This window comes from Mustela nigripes, chromosome 4 (genome assembly GCF_022355385.1).
Source record: "Mustela nigripes isolate SB6536 chromosome 4, MUSNIG.SB6536, whole genome shotgun sequence".
Taxonomy (NCBI): Eukaryota; Metazoa; Chordata; class Mammalia; order Carnivora; family Mustelidae; genus Mustela; species Mustela nigripes.
In genome coordinates, this window is record NC_081560.1 from 163406014 (window position 1) to 163430728 (window position 24715).

The 24715-nt window shown below is 45.0% G+C and overlaps 1 protein-coding gene across 2 annotated transcripts in view; it reads left to right on the forward strand.

The window, feature by feature from the left end:
- The window catches only part of CNNM1 (cyclin and CBS domain divalent metal cation transport mediator 1), a 60592-nt gene that overhangs the window by 20214 nt on the left and 15663 nt on the right, over positions 1–24715 (forward strand). Inside the window, exons 2-7 of one of the 2 annotated variants that reach the window (XM_059398320.1) lie at positions 5541–5684; positions 8588–8728; positions 11633–11802; positions 13446–13545; positions 13937–13984; positions 17127–17189. In XM_059398320.1, the coding sequence (XP_059254303.1) occupies positions 5541–5684; positions 8588–8728; positions 11633–11802; positions 13446–13545; positions 13937–13984; positions 17127–17189 (666 nt within the window). The remainder of the gene's footprint in view (positions 1–5540; positions 5685–8587; positions 8729–11632; positions 11803–13445; positions 13546–13936; positions 13985–17126; positions 17190–24715) is intronic. The other variant, XM_059398321.1, reaches the window with a different exon arrangement.

A 24715-nucleotide genomic window follows, 5' to 3' on the forward strand; every position in this document is an offset into this window, starting at 1 on the left:
GTAAAACATTACCTCTTGCCTCATTATGTCTTAAAGAGATCTTCGTTCTTAGATTCTGTCATCCCAGCTGTGACAAACCCTCATCCGTGCTTGCCTTCTCCACCACCACAGAAATTGACAAGATGGTGCCCTCTCCCCTGTTCCTATTCTCCTGATGGCCTCGCCTCTGTCTGCTTTGGTCTCTGCCACATCCTAAAGCATAAAATGACAAGTGCTCTAAACTAGCATTTGATCGGCATCACCACCTGTGTCCAAACTGGTGTTGCTCTTGTATTTCAACCTATGCTCTTTTTATGAAACCAGTCCTATTTTTACTCACCCACTGACTTCCTGTTCATTCAAACACCGGTTCTTTTTTTTTTTTTTCCCCAATTGGCTTTAATAACAACTTTATTGAGATAAAATTCAAATACCATAAAATTCACCCTTTTAAGGTATACAATTCAGTGGGCCATCAATTGGGCAACCATCACTATCCAATTCTAGAACATTTCATCACTCCAAAAGAAACCCCACAGTTTTCCCCCATCCCCTTCTTTCCCTAGCTCCTGGCAATCACTAATCTACTTTCTTTCTGTATAGATGAGCCTATTCTGGACATTTCATGTAAATGGAATCATACAAGGTGTGTCTTCTTGGGTCTAGCTTCTTTCATTCAGTATAATGTTTTCAAAGTTTGTCTATGTTGTAGCATGTACTCCTACTTCATTCCCTTTTTATGGGCAGATAATATTGCATTGTCTATCCAGATATGACAGATAATATGGATAAGTATCCATATTATCTATCCAGATAATATGCCACATATTTATTCATCCTTTCATCAGTTGATGCCCTTTTGGATTGTTTTGACGGTTTAGCTATTAAGAATAATATGAACCTAAAAAAAAAAGTAATATGAACCTTTCTGTACACATTTTAGGGAGGACATATGCTTTCAGTTTGCATGGGTGTTTACCGAAGTATGGGTACACATCCATATATGGATTCGGTAGAATTGCTGAATCATATGATAAATTACATTTAATATTTTGAGAAACCACCAAACTTTTCCAAAGCAGGTAACTCATTTTATAATCCCACCAACAATGTCTAAGGGTTCCAGTTTATCCACATCCATATCAACGTTTGTTACTAACTTTTTTTTATTGCTATTCTGGTGGGTGTGACATGGTATCTCCTTAGGGCTCTGATTTGCATTTCCCTAATGATGAAGATGCTAAGCATCTCTTCGTGTGCTTATTGGCCACTTGTATATCTTCCTCAATAACTGTCTAGTTCCATTTTTTTTTAAATGTCTAGTTCCATTTTTTGCCCACTTTTTAATTTAGTTGTGTTTTTATGAGTTGTAAATTTTCTTTATATATTCTTGATACAAGCTCCCTATCAGATATAGGATTTGCTGGTAGTCCATTAAATACGTTAATTCTAAAGTCCAGTTGATCTATTTTTTTCTTGGTTGCTTGTGCTTGTGGTGTCTTATAAATATAATATATAAAATATAAAAAATATAAATATAGAAAATATAAAAAAAAATTTCTACTCCAAGGTCATAAAGATTTACTCCTAAGATTTTCTTCTAAGAGTTTTATAGTTTTCACTCATATATTTAGGCATTTGATCCATTTTGAGTTAACTTTTGTGTACAGTGCAAGGTAGGCATCCAGCTTCATTCCTTTGCATATGGATATCCATTTGTCACCCACTAGATATGGAGCTCTTACTCTGGGCCATGTGCTATGCTTAGATTCTGGGGAAATGGAGGTTAAGTAGAACATAGCTATTGCCTCTCAGAGAGCTTGCCATTATAGAAGGAGAAATCACAATAGTGTGGTGAAATTATGTCTGGCTCCTGGAGAAGATATAGCAAATTGTAGCTGTGATGCTGCTGCTGCTGATAATAATAATAATAATAATAATGCCTATTATTGTTGTTATAAATGACAAAGAGAGATCTGTACAAAGTGTTGTGATGGGAAGGAGTGACTATATTGTCCATGTCTCAAGACTGGCTTCACTGGGAGCCAACCCCAACACTTTGGAGGCCTAGAAGGGTACAGGGAGATGGATCTCTTAAAGGGCAACCTTTTTGAGAGAAGATGGACCTCAGGTCTGTGTGTCATGGGCACAGATGGTTTCTGGTGTTATGCGATTTCCGATTCCTATTTCAGTCTGTACCCAATAAAGAACAAATTCCTTCATTTGTCTGATAGATCTCTGTAGGCATTTGAGGAGATCAGAAAGGCTGATTGTGAATTATAAAATATTTCTAATAGATTATATAAGTGTATTGTCTTGAATATTATACAATTAGGACTTAACATCTCTATTCCCTTGTGCTCACAGAGTGGACATCCTCAAACTGACCTTATGAAGTGTAGACCAATGGTTGATTTTCACACAGAGGGTAAAGGCCCTCTGTGAAGCATCATAAAATGTTCATTACATGAACTAATCTCTTAGTGGCAGAAATATGGCTCTATTATATATATTCCGAGCTCCACACTATAGAAATTATCCAATTACAGAAAATAATTTTAAGAAATCACTTTTCCAAGAGTTCTGCTATACTAGTCTTTTGTCATCTGTTAGCACATGTTAGCAGGAAAGTGAGAACAGGTGCCATAAGTTTTAGAACAATGTGTTGAGGAAAAACCCTTTAAATTGAACACATTCTAACAATTAACATAATCTAATTTAAGCTACAAAATATAGTTGCAGTTGTTCCAAAGAAGGATAATTTTAGAACCACTGATGTAGAGTTTAAATTCTAACTTAAATACATTGTATTTTATCAAAAAATGAAGGTTTTAATGTCTGGTTTTAATATCATCTATTATATCAACTATGAATGTTTGTTCATTTTAGTTCAGTTCATCAGGCACGTATTTGGCCTCCTGTTATATGGAGGGTACCCTATCTTAGTGTATATCCTGAAGGAGCTTATGGCCTAAGGAAGAAACATTGTCCAGTAGATGACACACACACTGCTAGTTAGAGAAGCAGCAGATTGGGACAAATGCTCTAATGGAGTTATCGTGGGTTTTGAAACACAGGCAAGGAGAAATTGGTTCAGATTCAGAATGAGGCAAATCTGGTAGGACTTTCTTGAGGATCTGGCCCCTGAGCTGGAACTTGGAGAGTGGAGATGGAGTGGGAGGGACTGGAGGGCACAAAACCTTAGAAAGTACACATGGACAAGGTCGGGGAGGTGAAGGTAACATGGCGCACCTGGCGTATTGAATGAGTAGGGGATGGAGCGGGGCATTTTGCTGTCTTGATAATACCAAATCCACGAGTCTCGATTTGATTCAATGCATACTATGGACACTTTGAGGGTTTTTGAGCAGGCCAGTGGAATGATCAGACCAGTCAGGAGATAGTCAAAGGACAGAATGAAGGTGGAAAAGAAATGAGAGACCATTCTTGAATGAGACAAATCCCATCTTTCCAATTAAAATTCCTGATAGGTACCTATCCTCTGATTTGAAGTATCTGATACAGGTTCACGTGTATAATTTTAATGGTTAATTATACCTCCAGCAAGCTGACTACTCCTTTTTACTCTGATATTTTTTAGCAATGGCCAAGCTTATAATGGGTAACACTGATAAAGCATGAACTTCCTTCCCCCCCCCTTTTTTTCAGGCAAGAATAACTTCTAAGTCAGTACCCTAGATTTTTCCCCTTTAATGTCTCTCACCCAAGGAAAAGAACAACCCATATTTGCATTTTAGAAATAGGAACAGGAAATGTGTTCATCAGCAGATAGAAACAAATGAAGGTGAAGCAGGAATGCAGGACTGTTCAGTAAGACTCAGTCCCCACTTTAGGACTGAGTCCAGTAATCTGGGTTTGCAATCCAGCTGTGCCACTTCCAGCCTATGTAACTTTAGGCATGTTACCTAACTCATTTGTGCCTCAGTCCTTTCATCTATAAAATGGGGATAATAATAGTACTTGTCTCAGGTTGTTAGAAGGATTAGATGAGTTGGTACACAAAGCCCTCCAAATAGTGCCTGACTCACAATGAGAGTTCAGTACACATTAACTGTTATTATTCAGTTGTTGAACAATAAAGACTCCTGCCTGCCTGTGACCACAGTAGTTTACAAAGCACATTCATGCACTCTCTAGGTCATCTGAGCCCCACAGTAACTATGGCTATTGGTTATCCTAGTTGCCATTACCGCTCACAAACCACCCCAAAACTTACAAGCATAAAGCGACAACCATTCTATGATGCTCACGGATTCTTTGAGTCAGGAATTTGGATGAGGTCCAGCAGGACTTGCTTATCTCTGCTTGGCAGCATCTGTGCCTGCAACTGGAGAAGGCTGAAGCAGCTGGGGAGGCCTTCAGTGGGTGGGGCTGGATCAGCTGAGGCTGCAGATCTGCTGCCAACACAGCTTCTCCCACTCACCTGTCTGGCAGTGTGTGGGATGACTGGAAGGCCAGGCTTGGCTGGAACTGTCACCTAAGCACTTAGACTTGCATGTGCCTCTCCATCACGGTGGCCTCAGACTTCTTGGAGCATTTCTCTAGCAGAAGCGACATGCCTTTTGTGACCTAGCCTCAGAAGCATCCATGCAGACGCATCCCTGGCCTCTGTTGTTAAAGCAGTCACAGGTCCGCCCAGACTCAAGGGAAGGAGATATAAACCATACCTTTCAGTAGGAGGTGTATCAAAGAATTGGGGGCCAATTATAAAATCACCATACTGGTATTATTCCCTAATTCTAGATGAGAAAACAGAGACTCAATAGAGGTTAAACGATTTGCCTAGGATCATTTGCACAGAGAGTAACTGGGATAGTTATGGGGGAAATTTGGAGGAGGAAAAAAGACTGCTAACTTACTTCTTTTGATTCCAAATTCTCATTCTTTCAATTAAATTATTCATCCTTGGGGCACCTGGGTGGCTCAGTGGGTTAAGCCTCTGCCTTCAGTTCAGATCATGATCTCAGGGTCCTGGGATTGAGCCCCACATTGGGCTCTCTGCTCAGCAGGGAGCCTGCTTCCCCCTTCCCCTCTGCCTGCCTCTCTGCCTACTTGTGACCTCTCTGTCAAATTAAAAAAAAAATTATTCATCCTCCTTCAGCTTAGATATACTTGTTAATATGTGAAAGCTAAAAGAAAAAAGTTAACTGGCTTTGTGTTTATTAGGTAATTAATCTCTCTAGAAAAGAAAGAAATATAAAAGTATAAGGTTTGGATGTGCCTGGGTGGCTCAGTTGGTTAAGCATCTGCCTTTGGCTCAAGTCATGATCCCAGGGTCCGAGTCTGCTTCTCCTCCCTCTGCCCCTCCTTCTGATTGCTCGTGTTCTCTCTTGCTCTCAAATAAGTAAATAAAATATATTTTTAAAAAAGCATAAGATTTGCATTTGTAGGAGCTTATACGCAAACTTCATATATTAAGTAGGTCCTCAGATGAATTCAGTCCCAAGATTAGCCACAGAGCAACTTTGTATAATTTTCTGATAAGGAAAGATTCCTAAAAATATTCCAGATCCTTAACTGGAACTTGGTTTGTTCTCTAGGAAAATCTCACCTGGCCATTGTCCAGCGGGTGAACAATGAGGGAGAAGGAGACCCCTTCTATGAGGTGATGGGAATTGTCACCCTGGAGGACATCATAGAGGAGATCATTAAGTCGGAGATCCTGGATGAAACTGACCTCTACAGTAAGTCCATGGCCTTGGCTCCTGTCCAAGGTCATCCCATTTCTTCTGAGATTCTCAGAGCTGGCTTAGTTTGACATACTGTGTGAAAGGATGTTGGGACAAGCCGATGCATTACTGAGTCAGCCCCCAAATGTTAGGTGCTGGCACGGCGAGATACCCTGGCTTGAGTCACTCTGAGTCCCTGAGAACCTGCTAGCTAAATGTTTGTCAGGAGGGAACCTGTGGGAACCAAGCCAAAGAGTGAAAAGGAGACCTCCTGGCCTTAGGATGGAAAAGGAAGTAAAAGAGAGTAAATGTGCCTCGGTTGGCCGCTCTGCCCTTGTTTCCCTCCCTCCCCCCAACCTGCGTTGGTTTGTTTTGGTTTTGTCTCTTCATCCATCTAAACGCAGACCCCAGCTGTCCCTGGGGTTGCCCTCACAGTCGGCCCACACCACAGCACCAGCGCGTGGCACACAACCTAAGCCAAAGCCTTAAATACCTCCTTCTTTGACGCTACTCTTCTCCCTCACACTTTTCCAGCCCTACAGCCCGGTTTCTCATTCTCCCTTCCCACCCCTGCCCTCCTGCCACACCCCCTCTCAAGAACAATATGGACTCTATGCAGACAGGGACTGCTTTCAGTTACTGAGCCTTATCAAAGCTTTGCTTGCAAACATTACAAAGGCTTGCTTTGTCTGTGGGAGGAGAGTGTTATCTAAATCTATGGGAGTCCCTAGGCCAGGAAGTGTTTCCTCCTCTGAATTTCACTTCTTGCGACAGCAGTCCCTTTTCCCTACCTCAGATAACTCATTCCATCAAGACCCCTGTCCTTAGTTTGCTAGAAGCAGCCATTCAGAAGCCAGTTCCCAGTACAAAGAACTTGAATGCTGGAAGGCAGTGAGTGATGCAGAAAGACTGCCATCCCTTTAAAAGAGATCAAACCCCAAAGATGGATCAGGCCCTGACAAAATACAGTAAGAGTGTCACAGTATCTGGTATTGCTCTGATATCCTGGCCAGGCCCAACTTCTTCAAACAGGGGTTAACATCTACACCCCACCACTATTTCCTTCTTCCCCCACCTCTGCCCACGCTCTGATTTAGAATTCCCATCTATCTCAGTAGGTCTGTTGGGGGAGGCAGTCACACTAGCACACTGGTCATGGCTGATAGTCGTGATGGTAGTCTAAATGAGCATGCTCTCAATGAATCTTGGAATACTGAAAAAAATTTTAAATAAATAAATAAATAAATGTGCTCCCCCTCCAGCATTTAACCACCTTAATTCCCATTAAAATAATAGGAATGAAGAGGGAAATGAGGAATGGTTCTCCAATGATGAAATGTTAAGTGGCATTCTGGTAGAGGAGGGAGAGGGGATATTTAGGTAAACATGTCCTATAAAGCAGAGGGCTGCTCACCAGTGAGAGCAAAAGAATTGATCCCACACAAGTATCTGCTGCTCTCTTGCTGAGCAATCCTCTTTCTGAAGGAGAGGATTAGGGCTTTCCTGCCCTTATAAATAAGCTGCTGGTATGATTCCGTAAGAGCTGTGAGAAGGCCAAGGAGCAAGGAATACGGTGTTTCTTCTCACTTGACTCTGACCCACAGGACAGCTGGGTCTGCCTCTTGCCACTGTTGCTACCTGAGCAAAAGGGGTGTTAAAGCAGCAGCTCAGAGTCCAAGACAGACCCATAAGACCTCAGTACCATAGAAGGGCACCTTCTGTCTTCTAGAGGGAAATCCAAACAGTGGGGCTGAAGTAAGCTCCAAAACGAGAAGGAGACTACCAGGGAGCCAGATTCTAGGGGCCCAGTTCCTTGTTCCTAGGATTCATTCCCCTCAGTATCCACTGTGTCCACTCAGTCTGCACTGAAATTCCCCCCCAGCCCTGTTTGTCTCCAGGCCAAGTCTGGAGAAAACTCAAATCCTTTTCTCTGCTCCCCTTAGCACTATGAAGTAGGCAAGATGTTTCAAAATCTTATTCAAAACTAAGGGAAAGCAAAAGACACCCGACCAGGGAAAACATTCCCTCTAACCGTAAGAAAGTATTTTTTTTTTTTTTTTTTTTTTTTTTTAGAACAAGCTTTAAAAAAAGAAGGGAGAAAAAGTTAAATTGGAAAGGGCAGATTTTCTTCATCAGTGTCTCAGGCCATCTAAAGTTCCCCTAGGTTCTGCCTGAGGGCCCCCGCCTAGAGAACCCGACTTTGTAAGTTACAGAGCTGTGCCCATTCCTTCTCCTTTCTTCTTCACTAGATTTTTTCCCCAATCCTCTGCCTGGGGCAAGGCTAGGGTTGAAGCAGGAGAATTGTGAGTGGAAGAGGAGGTGACCACCCAGGTTCCTTGGGTGACATGCCTCAGATACTGCCCAGGGTGTGGTTTAAATCAGCAGGAAGAGACCTGGTGAACCCAGCTCTGGGGACAGGAGAAGGGCAAGAGGCGGAAACCTCCTGGGCTCCGCCAGCTTCCCTGATGCTGAGAAAGCTAGTCCCTCATGCACGAATGCCATTTTGTAGGCCCTTCACAGGTGGTTCTGCTCGGAGTCTCAGAATAACCACAGGGGACGAGCATTTATCGCTACTTATGAACCTCATTGTGTAGATGAAAATGAGCACACACTCTGATGCCCAGAGAGGTCTCACAGCTGGTAAGGAGGGGAGCCACCACCAGAAACCTGCCCTCAGGGGCACCAGGCTAGCCTTTCCCCTCTTCCATTCCACACCACCTCAGTGTAAATAGCCCTGAGACCTGGCAGCATCTCCCACCTTCTACCCCTTAGTAGCATCCTTCTGCTCCCTGGGAAAGAGAAGTCGTGAGGTCACCTACAGTTGACATGTCGCAGAAATCCATGGGATCCCAAAGAATCTATCTCCCATATGACTGTGGGAAGACTGATTCTGGTATCTCCACTTTGTGACCCTGTAGCTGACAACCGGAAAAAGCAGAGGGTTCCACACAGGGAGAGGAAGCGGCACGACTTCTCCCTATTCAAGCTTTCTGACTCGGAGATGAGGGTGAAGATCTCTCCCCAGCTTCTGCTGGCCACACACCGCTTCATGGCCACAGGTATGACTCTGCCCCCCCTCCCCTGTCTGCGTCTCCTCCCCAGACAAGGAAAGCAGAATCTGGAAGGTGAAACCCACACACCAATCACATTAGTACCTCGCAACCTAATTCCAGTGCACAGCAGAGATGGAGAACCACTGCTCCAGGGAGAGGGGATGCTGTAGGTTGGGCCCCAGGAGGCCACATACTGTCCTATTCAGCCCCAGGCCTGATCTTCCAGGACTGAAGTGAGTACAACTCAGCTCTGCTTTCCTCTCTTCTACTCAAGGAAAGAGCTAAAGAAACCACTGCTGCTCTCTTCCCTTCCTCCCCTTGCTTTCTGGCAGGAGCCTGAGGCCGAGCTCCATCTTGTTAAGAGCTGGGGTGCCCCCCAAGGATTTACTAAGGAAGGAAAGGCCTTGTCCTACCCAGCAAGGAGGCCTGGGGTTGGTACCCTCCCTGGACCAGATAGGCTTGTGAACTATACAAGTTTGTTTGTTTGTTTTTTTAAGATTTTATTTATTTACTTGACAGAGAGAGACAGATCATAAGTAGGCAGAAAGACAGGCAAAGAGAGGGGGAAACAGGCTCCCCAGTGAGCAAAGGCCAATGTGGGGCTCGATCCCAGAACCCTGGGATCATGACCTGAGCCGAAGGCAGAGGCTTTTACCCACTGAGCCACCCAGGTGCCCCAAAAAGTGACTTTTCTTTTTCTTATTTAAGATTTTTCAGTTATTTATTTGACAGAGAGAGAGATCACAAGTAGGCAGAGAGGCAGGCAGAGAGAGAGGGGTAAGCAGGCTCCCTGCAGAGCAGAGAGCCTGATGTGGGGCTCAATGCCAGGGCCCTGAGATCATGACCTGAGCCAAAGGCAGAGGCTTACCCACTGAACCACCCAGGCACCCCAGCTATACAAGTTCTTAAAATACAGAAGTCAATTGTGAATCTTGGAATCTTTAGGGGAAAAAAAAAAATGAAGATCCAAATACAAACTTCCCCTTCTTATAAAGAAGGTACTATTTGTCTTTGAACTTTCTTGTCTTCTCACCCAGGCCCAATTAAGGTGCTGACTTGGAACAGTAACACCCATGACTAAGTTCAGTTGTCAGTTAGTCCAACGTCTATTTATTGAGTGTGTTAGGAGTGCTAGGACTATTCAAGGTGCTAAGAAGTAGAAAATTTTAAATTGGAGTTTCTTTTTTTTTCTAAGATTTTATTTATTTATTTGACAGACAGAGATCACAAGTAGGCAGAGAGGCAGGCAAAGAGAGAGGGAAGCAGGCTTCCCGCTGAGCAGAGATCCCGATGCGGGGCTCAATCCCAGGACCCTGAGATCATGACCTGAGGCCGAGGCTTAGCCCACTGAGCCACCTAGGCACCCCTAAATTGGAGCGTCTTGAAAATAGTTTTCAACATGTTTTCTAGTCCTAATTACAGATTTAACTACTGGCTGCCTGTCACAGCAAAATAGCTGTGTCTGTTCATAACATGACATAACATAATAATATAACATAATAATATCTGTTAATATGAAAATGTGATACCACAAGGCTTCACATTTTGGGGAACGTATCACTTAAGTAATTAACTCTGTATTAACTTGGAATTCCATTTTATTCAACAGATATATGTCATACCAATAAGATTAAATTCTCTGTGTTTCATTTGATGATAGCAATAAAGCCTTTGTTGTTCACATGCCTTGCTTATCTGTGCTCCTCTTACTATTGCTTTTTTTCTTCTTGAGCCATTTCACTGAGGTAAGATTGACATATGAAAAGCGGTACGTATTTATCATATATGACTTGAGGAGTTTGGAGCTAAGCTGCCATAAGCATATCCATCACCTCTAAGTTTCCTCCCACCCTCTTTCTTTATTACTGTTTTTCCTATGTTAACAGAAGATCTACCATCTTAGCAAAATTTTGCATATACAGTACACTGTTGCTAATTACAGGCACTAAGCTATGCAGGAGATCTCCGGGACTTACTCATCCTGCATAACTGAAATTTTGTCCCCTTTAACCAGTACCTCGCCCATGTCCCCCTCCCACTAGCCCTGGCTAAATGGGGTGCTACTCTCTGCTTCTCTGAGTTTGACTGATTTGTTTCATTACTTTTAAAAATTTTTTTGAGAGAGGGACGCCTGGGTGGCTCAGTTGTTTGAACGTCTCAGGTCATGATCCTGGGGTCCTGGGATTGAGTCCCGCATTGGGCTCCCTGCTCAGCGGGGATCCTGCTTCTCCCTCTGCCTGGTGCTGCCCTGCTTGTGCTCTTTCTCTCTGTGTCAAATAAATAAATAAATAGATAAATCTTAAAAAAAAATTCTTTTTGAGAGAGAGTGCGCACAACGGGGGAGGGCAGAAGGAGAGGGAAAGAGAATCTTAAGGAGGCTCCAGGCCCATTGTAGAGCCCAATAAGGAGTTCAGTCTCACAACCCTGAGATCATGACCTGAGCCAAAATAAAGAGTCAGATACCCACCGTCTGAGCCACTGAGGCGCCCACAGCGTGACTATTTTAGACTCATCATAAAGGTGGTATCATACATATTTGTCCTTACGTGTCTGGCTCACTTCATTTAGCATAATGCTCTCCAGGTTCATCCATGTTGTTGCACGTGGCAAAACTGCCTTCTTTTTTAGGCCACACTCAACTTTAAATAACATCAAGAAGAAAATTAATAGCAAAAGTGACATTTCCAAAATGGTGACCTGTCTTCTCCAGGTTGCCAGCACAGGGACACATATCCCCAGAGGGCATGGGGTGAAGCTGAGGTGCACAACCCCCCACTCCACCTGAGACTCATTAGAGCCCTGCTGGCTCGGTGCCCCAGAGCATGAATGGAGGGGGCTATAGACACGTGCCTGGTTTGCCCATCCGACTCCCATGGCTGCTAATCCGTTGTGCCTCCCTATCTCCCCTAGAAGTGGAGCCCTTTAAATCTCTGTACCTTTCGGAGAAGATCCTGCTCCGGCTCCTCAAACACCCCAATGTGATCCAGGAGCTGAAGTTTGACGAGAAAAACAAGAAAGCCCCAGAACACTACCTCTACCAGCGCAACCGCCCCGTGGACTACTTCGTGCTGCTTCTGCAGGTGAGTGGGAGAGTTAGAGATCCTCCAAGGGTGGGACGAGGGCATCTCCAGGCTGGACAGAGAGGAAGGGCTGGGCCTTCTCAGCCAGGTTGGAAGCCTCAGCGTGCTACCTCAGGGCAGGGCCAGGTGGGGTGGGCATTTGTCCTTGACCCGCAGAAGGGCCAGGTGTGACTGGCCACTGTCCCGAGAGTGGTGGGATCTTGATGGCAGTTAGTCTGACCGGTCAGCAGTGTTTATGGTGGGGTGGGGGACTTTTCCAACAGAGGGGTTCTGAGACTACACTTCTAAAACTGTCATCCTGCAGAATCCCAAAGCCCCCTTATCTGCTCAGACTTGCCCAGGAATGCGACGGTCCATGCCTCCCAACCTGCAGGCCTGTCTCGTGTCTGTCATGCTGGCGTCTCACCATATCTGGTGACTCCCACCCGCTCCTTGCTCTGGGGGTGCGTGGAACACATCTACTCTCACTGCCACATTTCAGCCTTTGCAGCCACTCGAATCTTCTCCTCCTTAAGAGACCAGGGAGGGAACAGATGACTGAATGAAAGAGGTGTAGCACCTTCCCGGTGCTCACATAAGTCCCAGTGCCTTCCACCCTGGATGCCTGGATAGAACTGTCGTAAATACTTGTGACATGTGGTTCTAGCTTGTGATGCTGCTGGCTCCCTGGCCCGGCTCTACCATTAGCTCTGTCACTATTACCCATCACTTCTCAACAGAATCTTACAAACCCTAAATACAGTGATTGCCTTAAAATCTTAATTAAGCTCAGTGACCTTAGAAGTGGCCTCTTTGTGCTTACTGTCCACCTACAGCCTGTCTGCTCTGACCCTGTAATGCCTCACACCCATCCTAACACAGAGCCTCCTTTCTCCTTTCTCCAAAATGGAGTCACAGTCTTCACTGCTGAAAATCAACAAGAGTCCTATTCCATTGTTTATATAACGTCATGAACTCATATAACCTTATGAGTTATATGCTTATGCTTCATGTAAACGTAGCCATTTTCAAATAAAAGTCGGAGGGACTGAAAGGTAGTGGCAAGAGTGTAGGTTCAGCAATGGGAAAGATCTGGCTTTAAAATGCCAGTGTTGCCGCGTTCTAACTAACCTTTACCAAGGTATGCAACCCTCTGAGCCTCAAATTGATTCACCTGGAAGCTGGGGGAAAAAAGCAGTATGGGCCCCACAGGGTGGTAGGACTGAGTGAGTGAGAATCCTTGCAGTGCACAGAACACAGTACCAGGCCCGCAGATACACGCTACATGCTAGCCATTAGCAATCATTATTCCCGGCAATGAAATACACAAGCTCTGCACAGAATCAGATTTTCTCTCAACCGGTGGGGCAGTTTATGGGGCCAGGGGCTAGCTGAGGCCAGGACATTCATCACGGAAGGGCCATCAGAGCATGCAAAGAGAGTTGGTTAGCCAGGACGGGACACTCCTCTATGAACGAAGCAACTAACATAGTGCTGAAGTCAAAGGTTCTATTTTTGAAATGGATCTAGACAGACTTCACATTTCCCTGTGATAAGAACTTAAGTCCACCTGTTTGTTACCATACAAAAGTGCTTGGAGTTGTAGTCAATAATAGCACTGAAAGTGCTCACACACACCCTTGCACACTTCCTTCTTTCCCCAGGGTAAAGTGGAAGTGGAGGTTGGCAAGGAAGGCCTTCGCTTCGAGAACGGAGCTTTCACCTACTATGGAGTCCCAGCCATCATGACCACTGCTTGCTCAGGTATTCCAGTCCCTAAGCCAGAGCTTCTTGGGGAAGCAGAGGGATATGGTGGAAGAGAACATCTGGGTTCAAGTCCTGACTCCTCTTAGGGACTCTCTATACAAGCCATTTAACTCCCTAGACTTTAGTTTCCTCCTCCGTAAAATGGGTGTGAGAGTCCTTTCTTAATCGGAGAGTCTCTTCATGGAAGTCCGTGGTAAACTGCAGTGTTATCAAATGTCAGGAGTGGATAGTGGTATTTTTCTATATGAAAAGACAAGTTTATTTTGCTTTTTACACTTCCATTTGATTGCCTGGTTTTTGCAGAGTTCATTGGTGCTGTGGGTGTGGTGGAGGAGGGGGCATTCCCTTAAGGAGGTGTGCGTTCTCAACTGCATCCTTCTGTCCTTAGATAACGATGTGCGGAAGGTTGGAAGCCTGGCTGGATCCTCAGTCTTTCGTATGTATCTCTCAAACCTCTCTCCCACCTGTCCCCATCGTAGTCTTGTCTCAGCCCACTCTGGGGACCTGGACCGAGCACTTTGAGGCTGGGCTGGGGCTAACCCAAATGTTGGCAGCCTCTTTGTAATGCTCTGCCAGGAACACTGCCTCCTGCCAGGTACCTACAGACCACAGGTGCCTCGTTTCTGTGTTTGGAATGTTTCCTGCTGCTTCTCTGCTTGTGTGCAAGGGACGAATGGCAGGGAGGGAAGTGGTGAGGGGAGGGGACCCCATTTATTGTCACCTGCTGGGAAATGCAGGCTGGTGATTGGGTGCTCTGATGCAGGTTCAGCCTTTCCTTCTCTGCTACGCTATAATTCACCCACTGGCCTTTACTTTACCTGACATAGGTCTGTCATTACTGTATTACATTACCGTACCGTAGGAAATGCCCACAAGGTCTTAGGATGTGGGTCCCAGGCTGCCATGGTATGTTGCTTACCTGCTTCTCTTTCCTCGTTACACGTCTCAGCTGGTGGAGAGCTGGCTGCCAGTTGGCTGTGCATGCTGGTGCTGGCGGTTGCCACAGGGCTCATGGCTGGTTTGTTCTGCCCCTTCTGTGCTCTACCTTCTTGCTGTTTCCTGTGTGGGGATATTGTACTTGCGCTTAGAAGGGATGGTGTTTATTGGGATTTAAGCGTGATCCAGAACAAATTATTTCTCTAGATTTCTTTTTGGTTCACGGGTCTGAATTTTGCGTTGCTTTCAGCTGTTCATGTTTACTGCGGTGGCCATTTTCATGCCAAATGGGGTGTTTTCTCTCATCATAAAAAAGATTTTTACGGAGGGCTTTCTATTGGGATTTACCAGAGGATCCTAAAGCTTGATCTCACAATCGCTAGCACAGGAAAGGTAGATACCATTTTAACACAGAGAAATTAAAGAATTGACTTGCTCCAAATTACCCAGCAAGTGGATGACTACCCAGATGCATTCTCATGTCCTGGCTAGTTCACACAGCACAAAGAAATTGATTTGAGACCCATCACGTTCCCGAATGTAATTTCCATGTAGAAACAGTGGAATGGTTTACAGTGTAATTTATACCTTAGCCGAGCAGAAGGTTGAAATGAAGTTGAAGTATCTGTCCATACCCAAGGCATGGCCCAACAGGAACAGAAGATCGATAAAAGTAAAGCCCTGGTACATATGACACTTATATAAGCCAACAGATCTCAAGCAAGGTTGAGGAAGGAAGCATCATCATCTTAGAATAAGAACTCTGAATGGGAGGGGGTGAGCTACAGGACCAGGGAAATCTTGGTTCTCTAAAGGAGATTTCCATCCATCACATTAGGGCTTGCTTAGGGTGGGGTAATTCCTAGGATTCTAAATGTTACCCAGACATTTGGCCCTGTTCTGGCTCTTTCAGAAGACGAAAAGATAGGGGGACAAAGAGCTACATGAGACTCCCCAGCCCACGTAATATGGATGATCTTTTTTCTTTGAAAAGAAAATTATTTTAAAAATCTTGGGAAGCTGTTACCTGGTTTCCTCCCTTCCTTCCTTCTTTCCTGTCTCTAGTTCTTTCTATCCATATCTCCTTCCATTTTATCAGTGAGACAGGCATAAACTTGTAACACTGATCTCTCCTTCAAAACTGGTTAACTAAAAAGGAGCATTAAACTTTTCCCTTCCCTCACTTCTGAGCATCTTTATAATCTTCAGAAGGAGAAAAAAATAGAATTAACCAGTAGGGGTGTGGATACATTTTCCATCATCCCCCACAAGCGCTCCCCACTTAGCAAAGTACAGTGTGAAATATGGGCCAAGGCTGCCACATCCCACAGTTATGCCTGGGTGCACCCCCACCCCAGGGTCTAGCTGCCCAGCATCACTCAACAGCAGCAAACCTCAGCCTTCAGTCAAAGGAGAGCATAAGGGAGTGAATTCTTATAGGGTCTGGGTCTGGCCAACTACCCTTGTCCTGGAAGCCAGCCTATAGTTTTATTAGCCTTTGAGAGAGAGAAATGAGATGAGGGGTTCGTCAGAACACTGGCCCTGGGACCTAGCCTCAAAGTCGAATTTGAGATTATGAGTAAGTCACCTGGTTTTCCTGTGCAGGGTAAAGGGAACACAGCCAGCACTGTCTCCTCTCTCTTGGATCTGATTGCCAGGGACTCTAGGAGGATCACAGTGAGCCTGGGAACTCTGAAGAAACCAGGCTTGAGTTTCTTCAAGCCCACGGGGCAATGCAAGCAGGGAGAGGCTGTCTCCTCCCTGTTTGGTGGGGTATACATTTCATTTGCACCCCCAAGAAACTCTAGGATGCTTCTTGAGACTGTGGGGTTTCTTATCCCGGTACGTCTCACAGTAGGAGCCCATTCCAATATTCTTTGACATCTGGTGTCAGACCGAATGATTATCAGTGAGGTAGGTATAAATCTCCCCCGCTAGCTACCCTGCGCGTGTAAACTCAGTACAATCACTTTGCACGGCAGGTAAGACCACAGAAGTTGCCGGTTTCGGTGCGCTGTCCTCTGCAGACGGACTTCATTTAGTCCCCAGGGAAGGGACACTCTGAACAACTGGATAAGAGGGAGGAAGACAGATTTCCCAGACAGAAACACCGCTTGATCCGGCAATGCACAGTTGGCGCCCGGCACTGGGAGCACCGAAGAGCTGCTGGGAGGCTGAGGCAGGCTTCTTCCGGCCGCCGCTGGCCGGAGCATGCGCTCTGCTTGGAGCCGCGGCGCAGGCGCGCAGAGCCCGCGGGCAGTGGGGGAGTGCCGGGGGCGAGGCGGTGTGGGACCCCCAGCCTATTTGTGGGCTCACGGAGAATGCTGTAGACACACGTCCCCACCCCGCCAGGGACCCTGCCTGCTCTTGTCATCGGAAGGTCGAATCCCCTCTAAGATTGCTGCGCATCTTTCCGGAAAGACTTTCAGCCAAGGCCGTTTTACGTTTGGGTTTCTGGAGGGTGACTTTGAGAGGATTTGCAATTTCCCTGTTCTCAGAGGCAAGATTCCTTTTTGCAGAGAAATGTGACGTTGTGAAAACTCAAGAACAGACTGACTCACACACTTTGCTCTTTTGTCTTTCTCCTTTTCTGTTTATCTTCCCTTTTGCAACTCACAAATCCTTGGCCCTTGACTCTTTAGTGCCCGTCTCTGTGTCCCGTACCTTCGCCTTCAGCAGAGGGGACTCTCTGGCGGGCTCCCCAGGTAAACATGTGTGGGTGTGTCGGGTCTCCGTAGAGTCAGTGGGGTGTGCAAGAGGCCATTGGTCTCTGTCGCTGTCCTGCGAGGGAACTAGTGTCTCCCACAGGCACTGCCAGGACTAAGGCATAGCCCATCGCACAGATAACACTCCCTGGCACACACGGCCCAGGCGTTGCTGAGTCAGTGGTGTCACTTGTGAATTTAGCTCCTGGGAAATCTCTGTGTAGGTACAGGGAGAGATGATAGAGTGAGGGCTGGTGTGAATTCTTCCTCATCATTTGTCTCGCTGCAGAATGGAGGGATGAGGAGTGCAGGACTAGAAAGAACCAACAGAGTACCACCCCTTACTGCTACCTATTTTCCCTCCACCATTCATTCTCTGTGGCCTCTGCCTTTAGCTGACCACTAACTAACCCAGTCTCATCTTCCCCTGTAATGTTGCTCTCTGGTGACCATATTCTCTCTGGCCTTACTCATACAAAGAATATGTGTAAGAATTTCAAAACAACTTTTCATTAGGTTTAACCTCTGTTGTTAATTGTATAAAAGTTGCTGGGTTTCTTTTTAACTGGGTCAGGCAGCTCCTCATAGAACTACAGAGTAACCCAAGGGTTGAGGAGAATGTAATCAGTCTAAATAATTGATGAAGTGTTTGTATTGTTTCCATGTCTAGAGGATGCTCTCTCAGGCTCATGAAACAAGTAATGAGCAAACCAAGAATCTCTGTCTTAAACCTCCCTGAAGTTAGAATGTAAAAACACGTCCAGTTCCCTGTACCCCCACCCCACATCTGTCTCCCTATCCCAGTGCCACAATAGGATTCTGAGACCCCATCATAACCTCAGCCAGCAAGAATTCAGTTATGTTTTGCTATCTGTACACTAGACCCTCAACTTTCAAAAAGGCTGTGTCCTGAGACCTCAAACCCCCAAGTTTGCAGCTTCAGAAGAATTTATGTTGACTCCTGTTTCTTCCAAATCACATTTTTCCCATCAAAAACCATCTGGTTCCCATGTTTATCTGTACAAGACAAGTTAATCACTTTCTCAAATATCATCAAGGTTTTCTCTCTCATTTAATGATTTTCCACCAAGAAATAAAATCTTTCTTGCGTTGTGAGAGCTCATGCCTTCATGATGACTACTGACCAGCACGGTCCATGCGGGGTGCCAGGCTGGTAACTTCTACCAGCTAACTGGTCTACTCCTGCCTGTCAGCAAAATGAGAAGTGACCACATCATGGACCTTCAAGATCCTTCACATGCAGGGAATCTTCATGAAGGAAAAGTAGCTATGAAGCTTCAGCCGAAAGGCAAGGCTTACATTTTTAAAAGATACTCAGTCAGAAGGATCAAAGCAGGGATGTCATTACCGTTTAAATTACCCTCAGTTAACCAGACAAGCCAGTTCTCTGTAATTTTGTAACTCTAGTTTAGGGAAGATTAATTCTAGTTCATTGATATTTATTATGAAAAACTTGATGGTAAGCCAGCATCAGACCAAGATGAAGGTGATTTGTTCCTGCAGTGTGACACCCCCAGCCCCATCCCCACCAGGAGGTGCTGTAACTTCTGATCCAAGCCTGGTGGGTGGCAGCTGCTCCAGAGAACTCTTTCCACCTTCCCCTCATTTTCCATTGCCTGGGTCTTCAACCCAACAAGAAATAAGTGAGCCACAAAGCTGAGAGAGCAGGCCAACTTCTTCCCACCCTTGTTTTATCTTTGCAGAGTGGAGCAGTGACGAACAAAGCAGGAAAAAAGAAAGGGCAGGAGCTTTTGATCTTGATGAAGTCCCAAAAGTTCATTTTCGCTTTTGTTTCCTTTGCCTTTGGAGACATATCTTGAAAGAAGTTGCTGTGGCTGATATCGAAGAGGTTACTGCCTATGTTCTCCTCTAGGATTCTGATGGATTCCTGTCTCACGTTGAGGTCTTTTATCCATTTCGAGTTTATCTTTGTGTACGGTGTAAGAGAATGGTCGAGTTTCATTCTTCTGCATATAACTGTCCAATTTTCCCAGCACCATTTATTGAAGAGACTGTCTTTTTTCCACTGTATATTTTTTTCTGCTTTGTCAAAGATTATTTGACCATAGAGTTGAGGGTCCATATCTGGGCTCTCTACTCTGTTCCACTGGTCTATGTGTCTGTTTTTATGCTAGTACCATGCTGTCTTGGTGATCATAGCTTTGTTGTAAAGCTTGAAATCAGGTAACATGATGCCGCCAGTTTTATTTTTGTTTGTCAACATTTCCTTAGCAATTCGGGGTCTCTTCTGATTCCATACAAATTTTAGGATTATTTGCTCCAGCTCTTTGAAAAATACTGGTGAAATCTTGATTGGAATGGCATTAAAAGCATAGATTGCTCTAGGCAGTATAGACATTTTAACAATGTTTATTATTCTGATCCAAGAGCATGGAATGGTCTTCCATCTTTTTGTGTCTTCTTCAATTTCTTTCATGAGTGTTCTGTAGTTCCTCAAGTACAGATCCTTTACCTCTTTGGTTAGGTTTATTCCCAGGTATCTTATGATTCTTTTTTTTTTTTTTAAAGGATTTTTTGTTTTTGAAGATTTTATTTATTTATTTTACAGAGAGAGATCACAAGTAGACAGAGAGGCAGGCAGAGAGAGAGAGAGAGAGGGAAGCAGGCTCCCCGCTGAGCAGAGAGCCCGATGCGGGACTTGATCCCAGGACCCTGAGACCACGACCCGAGCCAAAGGCAGCGGCTTAACCCACTGAGCCCCCCAGGCACCTGGTATCTTATGATTCTTGGTGCTATAGTAAATGGAATCGATTCTCTAATTTCCCTTTCTATATTTTCATTGTTAGTGTATAAGAAAGCCACTGATTTCTGTACATTGACTTTGTATGCTGCCACTGCCAACTGCTGTATGAGTTCTAGTAGTTTGGGGGAGAAGTCTTTTGGGTTTTCCATATAAAGAATCATGTCATCTGCGAAGAGAGAGAGTTTGACTTCTTCATTGCCAATTTGGATTAAAAAAAAAAAAGAAAGGACGGGGATGCCTGTCTTCTCCTTTGACTCTCTCCTCCCCACCTCCTTTCACTCGGTCTCCTTTTGTCTGGCCCCATACTTGATTTATGATCCAAATACAATTATTTGCTTATATTACATCTTGCCCCCATCTTACACAGAGGAGAGAGAAATCCTGGAAATTAATAGGGCCTTTACGTTTAAAAAGAACCCAGTCATTTTATTTGATCCCCACAACAACCTCAGGAGATGGGAAGGAATTAACATTGCAAAACAATAAGTAGGGAAACAGCCTCTGAAAACATTGAGCCATCCAGCAGTATCACCTGTGTCGTGAGAAGGTGAAGGATGAAGACTGGAATCCAAATCTCTCTCTTTCTTACTGTTACATTTTTTTTCTAATTTCTCCAATTCTTTTTTTATTTTTAACAAAAAGTTTTCACTTGAAATGAATAAGTCACAGGAATAAAAAGCAACGCAAAAGGAATAGTCAGTGACACTGATAGCGATGTAATAGGATAGAGGGTAGCTTGTCAAATCACTAAATGGTACAACTGAAACCAATGTAACACTGTGTGTCAACTATACTCAAAACAAAGTTTCCAGTTTTATAGAGACATAATTGACATATAACACTGTAAATTTAAGATGTATGTGATAATTTGATAAATATATATTGTATACATTGCAAAATTCTTTTGTTGTTTTAAATTCCAGTATAGTTAACATACAGTGTTCTTTTAGTTTCAGGTGTACAATATAGTGACCTGGGGCATTTTAGAAACAGAACAAATGAGCAAAGACAAAAAAGAAAGAGAGACAAACCAAGAAACAGACTCAAACTGATGGTTCCCAGAGGGGAAGGGATGGGGAGATGGGTAAAATAGGTGATGTGGATTAAGGAGTGCCCTTGTCTTGATGGGTGATGTATGGAATCTGAGTTTCTTAGGTCCTGCTTCTATTGTCCTCGACTTGGCTACTCCTCTGAACATGGGCATTTTGTGCCCCCTAGAGGACTGTGACTTACTAGCATTTTGAAAGCAGTCAGGATAATGAATTATGGTGCTCTCTGTGGATTGAGGCCAGCAGTCCCTGAACCAAAGATTGCCACCATTATCCATACATAGGCAGTTTCCTTCTATTTGAGCTTTAGTTTGAAATAAGGAGAGAGGAGTGGCTTTGTGCACTGCATTACTTCCAGGGTATGATGTAATTAGCCAGCTTTGCAGGTGCTTTCATTTAAAAAGTAGACTTCTGATCAACCCACTGAGAGTTCACAGCTCCACTGCAGTTATCATCCCCTCTCCCCAGACTCATTCCTTTTTTTTCCCAGTGGAGATGATTTCAAGTTCCCCATGACAGTCCTTCCAAATCCACAAAAGCACAGAGGCAGGAAAGAGGTCAGGAGCAGTGATTCTTTTTCAGTGTTCAAATGACATCTGTAATGTGCTTTGAGATCAATGGGGACCGTTTCCTCCCAGAATATAGAGGGAGTCTCTAAAAATAATCCTTTTACTTTGTGAAATGTGGTAAGTGGCAATACTCCTTTGGGTTGGCTTGTGTGTCGTAAACATTTGGGAACCATTAAAGCTCCGTGTAATGTGAGCAAGTTCATCTGGGCTCCTAACTTGGGCTGATTTGCAGAGTTTACATTGTAGCTTTGACAGAGAGCTTTTGGCATTTGGTTGTCTGATGTTGAATATTACCCCAGAATGATGAATTTTAATAATCCTAGTTTGTACTCTTATAGGCCTATGTAATTAAGGTCCCCCATCCAGTTTGGAGAACACAGGTGGCCCATGACACAGTGACTATGACGAGAGGGCTGTTCCCTCTTGTCCCTCACTGATGCTCCAAAAGATAGAAGCAGGCAGCCGCTGAACCCTACTTTCCCTTCAAATCCCCAGACTGAAACAGGAAGTGGGGCATTCTCCTGTATCATGGGTTCTGCTCTAGGTACAGGTGTCATGAGTGAGGCAAGCATCACAGAGCTGTGTGTAGGTTCAGGGAGCCTCATGCCTATCAGTGCACAGGAGATTCCATTCAGGCCCAGTTAGAGTGTCAAATCCTCTTCTACCCCCTCTCCCGCCCCACACCCAATTGTACCCCAGGATCTTCTCCGCCCAACCTCAGTATCTCCAACTTGCTGTCTAGGATAGATATCCCTTGCAGCCTGACTACGCAGAGGCTGAAGGAAAGGGGTCTATCACACTTCTCCACTGCACCTCGGAGTCTAGAGAAGAAAACCCGGCTTCCCACCACCCAGTCTCCAGGGCTAGCTTGACGGTGCGATGTAAGGAAGAGGGGACAAAGGGGTATGTCCGCAGTGTGGCCTACCTCCTGGTGGGGAATTCTGTGGTCAGTTTGATCACTGTTGGATCTGCCCCCTCTTAGACCTCTTTGACTGTAGTTTCACATTTTCCTCTTCACTTCACTCCCCCCCGGCCTGGGCCTCTGCTCTTAGGAAATGCCAAGGGGAATTATACAACTTGAATTCGTTTGCCATGCTGCTGGGACACTCGTCTGTTACTGATTTCTTCTCTTTTTTTATTAAAAGCATTTCCATTTCCCTTGCTCAAAAACCTCTGAGTGTATGTGCACAATTACCAAAATGCCGAGTCATCAGCATCCTACCTATTGAGGAATGTCAGGCTCCGGGACATGAAAACATTGATGTTGCACAACACTCACATGAGCTGGGACTTCCTTTGTTGTGAAGTGAGGCTTTTTTTTTTTTTTTTTCCCTTTGAAAAATTGCTTTTATAGGCCCGACCTTTATAAGACAGTTGTATCTTTTCGTATTGGGAATCCTTTGGGATTCTGAATAAACCTTCAATAGCTTTGTTCTTACTTGAAAAAACAGAACACAACAATACTTCTCCTCCTAGCACGACAGTGATGTCACTTGCATTTGACGTGTGGTCTTGGGAATGGCAGCAGAGTGGCATGCTGGTGAGGACCAGGGCTCTGGGTGGGACGGGGAGGCGTTTGTGGCCTCTATTTCCAGCAGAGTGTGGAAGTGATTCAGGCAGAGCCTTCTATGGCTGAAAGTGGTCTAGTACACAAGAGAGCCTTGTCTCCCTGCCATCCTCCTGGCATATGCCTGGGATTGTGATATAAGGGATGACAAGGTGGAACAGGACACATGGGATATATGTAGCATGTGTCCCACCAGGCAAAACCCTGGAGGGTTGTCGGGGAGAGATGGTTATTTCCCAGGCCCTACTTATACTCCCTTCGATGGTTCCAAACTGCGCTGAGGACAAGACCCACCAGGTCAGGGTATGGTGTTCCAGATTCCACTCACATGACAAAGAAGTCACCCTCCAGCAGAACTGCCTGCCCCTCTTTTCCACAGCAGTTACCCTGAGGAAGTGCCATCGATTTACTTGGCAGCCACCACCTCAGAAGACCACAAAGGGTCTAGCCAAGCCAAGAATGCACCAGCTTGTTTTCAAGGGACCAGAACCAGAAGTGAAACGCATGTTCTTCTGCCCAGTACTGCTGCCATTTACAGTCGCCTGGGTGCTTCACTCTGTTCTCCATGGCACCGTCACTGGCTTCAGTCCTTGGTCACTGTGGAAGAGGGTCTGGCCCTCCATCTCCCAGTGGAGAAGTAGGGCCCTAGAGACCTGAGGCCAGGATCCCCAGTTTCACGTGCTTTAGGTAAACAAAGTCCTGGTTTTCCCTGTGGCTTCTCCTCAAGTTACTGTACCAAAGCCCGAGGCCTCTTGGTGCCCTTGAGTCTCACTGCACACTCTCTGACTCTGTCCAGCCACAATGTTGGAGTGTCCTTCTCTCTGCCCTTAGTTTCTTGGAGAAGTCAGCTTCCCCAGGATGATTTTAAGTTGCAAAGGCAAGGCTTTCCCATCCAGGATGCTTTGAGAGCTCTGAAATCTTTTTTTAAACAAAATTTAGGTTCTACATTAAAACTCTTTAAGGGATGCTTAGGTTTTGATTCATTCATTCTCTACATTTTTATTGAGCACCTACTCTAGGCCAAGCATAGTGCTAGATACTGAGTGGACCACAATGACCAGAAAACACAAGACCTCTGTCCTCGTGGAATTTAGCATTGAATTGAGTAGATGTCACAAGTCCAAACACATAATGAATTAAAACTTGTGAAAAGTACATTGAAGGAATGAACAAGGGACAGTGATAGAAGAAAACAGGGAAATCTTAGGACAGCCAAAGTCTTCAGAGAGGGTAGCTATCAGCTTCGGCTGAGACCTGATGACCAAGGTCTTAGCTGGGGAGGTAGAGGGAGGTGGGCAGGAGAAATGGCATCTTCTGAAGAAGTGGGGGAACACTTGCATGATTGAGGGCAGCAGAGCAAGCAGGGGAGGGAAAGAGAGTCCTCAAGATGAGACCAGACAGGAAAGCAGGAGTCAGGTCATGAGGGACTTTTGGGGACAAAAAGTCCCCAAAACTTCCCTGGAGTTTAGGGGTCCAGGGAATTGGGACTTGGGGGGGACAGAGATAGAGACCAACAGGCTTATGTCCACAGTGGAGGTGAGAAGGCCTGGTATGGG